The 4,728-nt window shown below is 32.1% G+C and overlaps 1 protein-coding gene across 1 annotated transcript; it reads right to left on the reverse strand.

Annotated features, from left to right (window-relative positions):
• Nucleotides 1-1,676: 1,676 nt before the first annotated feature.
• LOC111616123 lies at nt 1,677-3,933 on the reverse strand. Its single transcript, XM_023357550.1, has 3 exons — nt 3,538-3,933; nt 3,265-3,321; nt 1,677-2,102 (listed from the first exon to the last, which is right to left on the reverse strand). The coding sequence occupies exons 1-3, from the start codon at nt 3,727-3,729 to the stop codon at nt 1,992-1,994; spliced, it is 360 nt and encodes a 119-aa protein (XP_023213318.1). The 5' UTR covers nt 3,730-3,933; the 3' UTR covers nt 1,677-1,991.
• Nucleotides 3,934-4,728: the final 795 nt, after the last annotated feature.

The following is a 4,728-nucleotide window of genomic DNA, read 5'->3' on the forward strand; positions in this document are numbered from 1 at the left end:
ACATTACTCATCATTGGTACGATTTTAAAAAAAGGTCCTATTAACTCGGTCGTGGCCATCTTGAAATTTTTCTTGGTGCCATGACCGACTTAAGAAAAGAAATAGTTAGTGACTTCAGAAAAAGTAAGATATAGAAAAAGGTTAACTTTTTAAAAAATTTTCATTATTATTATTTCTTTAATTACAGTAGTATAGAAAATGTATATGTTAGGCTAAAAGACCAAAATCGTTCGTTGAGCGAAAAACAACGACCACAAGGTGTTATAGCTAATTCAAAAGGACCACGAAGCGAAATTCGTGTCGTGGCTTTCATGATATTTGACCATGAGCGTTCTGGTTTAAAATACGTCTTATATTGCTGTCATTGGAAGAAATTCTACTTTCATTATTCATTATCTCATCTCCGCTAAATGAACATAAGAAATTAATTCTTATGTTCATTTTAAAACTCTGTTAATTTTTTAATGTTTCTCGCTTTATCAAACAGAATATAGAAGATGTCAGCAGATCCCGAGAAAAAGATTTGTACCAGTTGTTTCCTTAATCCCTATTGGAAAACCGCACTTGTCTTAGGTTTAGACCCATTACAAACTTGCAGCTGCGATAATGCAATCGCAGTGTTCGAGAAACCGAAATTTAAAAAGGCGTACATTCGATTACTCGAATTGAGTTTTTGGGAACGCACAATTCTAGTCTTGTGGCAAGCTGTCCCCGGTTTGAATGAATATGCATTCTGCATGGGATGGCACGACGCCTACAAAGCTGATCCCATATTCTGCAAACTATTTATACCTTTTATATTTCTAATGTATTCCTCCGCATTTACATTACTCAACAGAAGAAAATTAAAGTTGACAAATAGACTCAGAAATGAATACTTTCGCAAGAAAATGATCGACGAAAACAACGCCTTGATCAGAAATACAATGTTGTTAGTCGCTCTAATTGTAATAGTATTGATTTCTGTACTTCAAATACAGATCAGTATATTTGAATATCCAACAAGAGTAAAAAAACAGAAATTTCCTGGAGAACCTTTTTTATGCACTGTTTTCATCTTTATTGACATAAGTTGTCTCATCGGAGTAATTGGTTTTGGTTTACTGTTGGCAGCGTTGTTGTTGTTTATCGCCCATGGAGAATTTGAACATGTCTCCGATGAACTCTGCGCAATAAAGAGAAACGACTCGGATTTACGAAGAAAGCTTAATGAATTGATGTTTCGCTATGAAGAAATATGGATTTTCTTGGATCAACTGAACTCCAAATCGAATTTCCTGGCTGGAATTTGTTACTTTGGTATCCTATGTTTACTTTTAGTACATAGTATACTAACAGTTACATAGTATGTTAATAATCTGTAGGCTTAAACCACTTCTACCATAAGTAAAATTATATGTAGCCTGTCAAAACCCTTCGAAATTTCCTTGTGTCCTCATCCAAAACTTATAATTTATTGCTCATTACTGCGTTACATCATCTTTAAATTCAGTCATGGCTGAATAAATTCTATCATTTTAATTAGTTACATCATTTATGTAAACGTTACTTTTGCACTATGTTTACATTTTTTATATATAATTAATTACTTGTTTACTGTGTACAAGAAATTTTTAAACTTCAATTATACTTCTAATTGAATTTGTATATTAAAACAAAATTGTTCGTGACAAGAACTACTTTATCAACTAAAGTATTTTGAATGCTTTAAGAGGGTTCCGAATACAATTAAAATTCATCTGCAACATTCTTTATATGTTAGTAAAAGTATAGTCATGTCAGGTTTTCGTATTACATTTCGATATTGTCGCCAGATTTTATTTATGCAAATTGACTGAAAATTTTTTTTAAACAAAAGTTTACATAAATTTCGAATTTCGTTGTTTCCAATTTGTTTTGGATATAAATATTTTAATAAAATATTTATTACAATCCAAATACATAAAGTAATTTTCTGATATTTTGCGAATTATGACACTATCAAAAGCAATTCATTCCTCCTCTTCGCAGGTGTCTTGAGGTTCGCAGAATCTGCCCTTCAATTCTCTTCTATTTGTCTCCGATTCAAAATATATAGCTATTTTGCAAAACACTTTGTAACTCTGAAAATATATAAGTATTATTATGAAATAATAATAATAAATATATCTTTACACTTACTGATAAACGTTTCTTATCTTCCCCATATAAGTAGTAAGAATACTTTCAACAAACACTATCTGTTTTGGTTTCTTCAATGCTACGAATCCGAAAGAGTCTCTTAATGACACCCATCACCGAGCCAAGCCCAAAATGTTTGCACGAGGTTTAGGCTCCAATTTAGTTATCAACACCTAAAATCTACACATTACAGCTCATAGGTATCAGCAGCTATCAATTTATTAGAAGTTCATAACAGAGTTATGAGCTAATTTGACAGTTTTCAGCATGAAGTAAATTATTATTTTTTTCTGATTTCCACAGAAAATGTAATGAATTAGTGTAAAATACCATAGCTACTATTTCTGTTCCCTTCTGATTGAGCTTTATGATGAATATTTGAGTATATACAACTAGCAGGTAGCCTGGCGTTGCTTGGGCAAAAGTAACGGTAGCGAAGGTTAAGATTATTAGATTATAGTCAACCTTATTCGTTTTCACAGAATGCATCGTTTCCCCCTGTTTCTAGACTAATTACAGAATTTTTAGAGGGTCTAAAATTATGTTTGATTTCCCGCAAAACGAAAAAACTGCATCTGTGTCTTGCACGTCGCTTTCTCTTAGCAATTCCATTGTTACGTAACACTTCCATTGTTGATCCGTCCATTGTTGACATTTCCATTCTTAACACTTCCATTGTTACTTAGCACTTCCATTGTCGAAATCTTAATCCAGTCTCTCTCCCCCGGGCGGATTTTCGAAAAATCCCTTTCGTGACATACCCTAACTGTGTATCAAATTTCAACTTTCAACTCCTAACTGTTTGGGCTCTGCGCTTATTAATATTATTATTATCATTATCAACTCGTCTCGATTATATATATAGGTAGGTAATATTGAAAGAAAACAATAGAGATAATGAAAATAAGGCTGGGAAGATTAGTCTGAACCACCTCTGCCATCTGCTATACTACTTTTTAGGATGTGGAAAACAAAGGCCAAATAAGGCTCTAAACAAGTTTGAAATATTATAAACTGGATACAAAGATTTGATAATAAATCTTAACTTTAAGAGAATTAATTCTGTGTTATTATATAAAGAAAATAAGTAAAAAAATCACCCACCTTTACTCGTTGATTTTGAAATAAGAAAAATATTCTGTAATATGTTCCAAACTCCACCTAAAATTTAAAAAAGGATTAGACACTTATCGGTTAATTAAGTAATGTTATTATAACTATCCCATTTAGCAAGTTTATCTACTCGCTCATTGTAGAGGTGTTCAAGTCTTAATTGTTCACAGTATTGTAAGAAAACAATGAAAGTAACATAATGAAATGGGAGTGCTGTATTTCAAACGATTCTAATTTTAAATGAAAGTAATTTATTGAACTTACAACATATTCCGCACTGCATATCTCATAGAGTTCGAAACCCGAAGTGTCGTTCATCATGGATATGGCCCATTTTGTCATATCTCGGATATTCGACGAGTTAGGATCTACTTTAGTCCATCCGTTTACTTGGGTTGGAATGAAGTAAATGAAGCAGGAAAGTAATACAAGCAACAATTTTACATACGAATTCATATTCGTAAACTACGTCCAATTATGTCAGCTTTCATTTATATTCTAATTTTTTGTCTAATTCGTTCGATTGTTATAAGGGGCGTATGAAGTTTTAAATTTCGACAAGCTTTTGGTCCAATAAGAAGACGACATAAACGAACTACGTTAGAATATAATTATTGCATTCATATGACGAAAAGAAACAACTAGAATGGCGGTAGTTTCAATTTCATTCCAAAAGTTTGGAATGAAATTGAGAAGAAGCAGTGTTATAGGAGGCAATTCAGCAATGCATACACGTTTGAAATATATAAGAAACCGTTGTTATGTGTAATGAGATTTTGTTATATACGATAAGCATTTTCTGGAAGTAATTCTAGATTTTATGTAATAATAAAAACGAATACCGAAATGAAGTGCTATGTACTACACATCTGAGCCAATTTCTTTAACAAAACGAAATATTCACAGTTCTTTTGCGGTGGTGATCCAATCTTATTATAGATTAGAAGTTAAGTTTTGATCAATTCTTTGTGTAATGTAGGTGTAAAACCTACTTAAAAGAAACTGTTAAACAATGTTTTTAATGGATAAAATGCTGCTAAATCTTAATAGTTAGTCGTGTGTTCGCTCCCTGTCACGGTCTGGTGACGTAAAGGTTTTCGAGTTTTCTGCTCTTTAGTAACTACTTAAGAGGGACCAGTTTCCCATTAAAAACCTCCCCAAAAGAATCTCTTTTCAGCGGATCGCCCATGTTTGCATTGTCATAGACCAGGGCTGTCCAACCTTTTTGTTTCTCTTGGCCGCATTGGAAGAAGTCAAGGAGATTTGGGCCACAACTTTATATAATATATACTTGTGGCCGAATATACAAGTATATTTAAGGATTAACATGTCTAGATTATAATAATAAATATTAAAACTTTATAACGAAAAAGGATATTTTAAAAAATTGCTTCTACAGACTATTTCAATTTTTACCTAGAATATATATAAATTCATTTATTTTTTCGAATATTT

The sequence above is a fragment of the Centruroides sculpturatus genome, unplaced genomic scaffold (genome assembly GCF_000671375.1).
Source record: "Centruroides sculpturatus isolate CEXI.00-Female unplaced genomic scaffold, Cexi_2.0 scaffold2855, whole genome shotgun sequence".
Classification (NCBI taxonomy): domain Eukaryota; kingdom Metazoa; phylum Arthropoda; class Arachnida; order Scorpiones; family Buthidae; genus Centruroides; species Centruroides sculpturatus.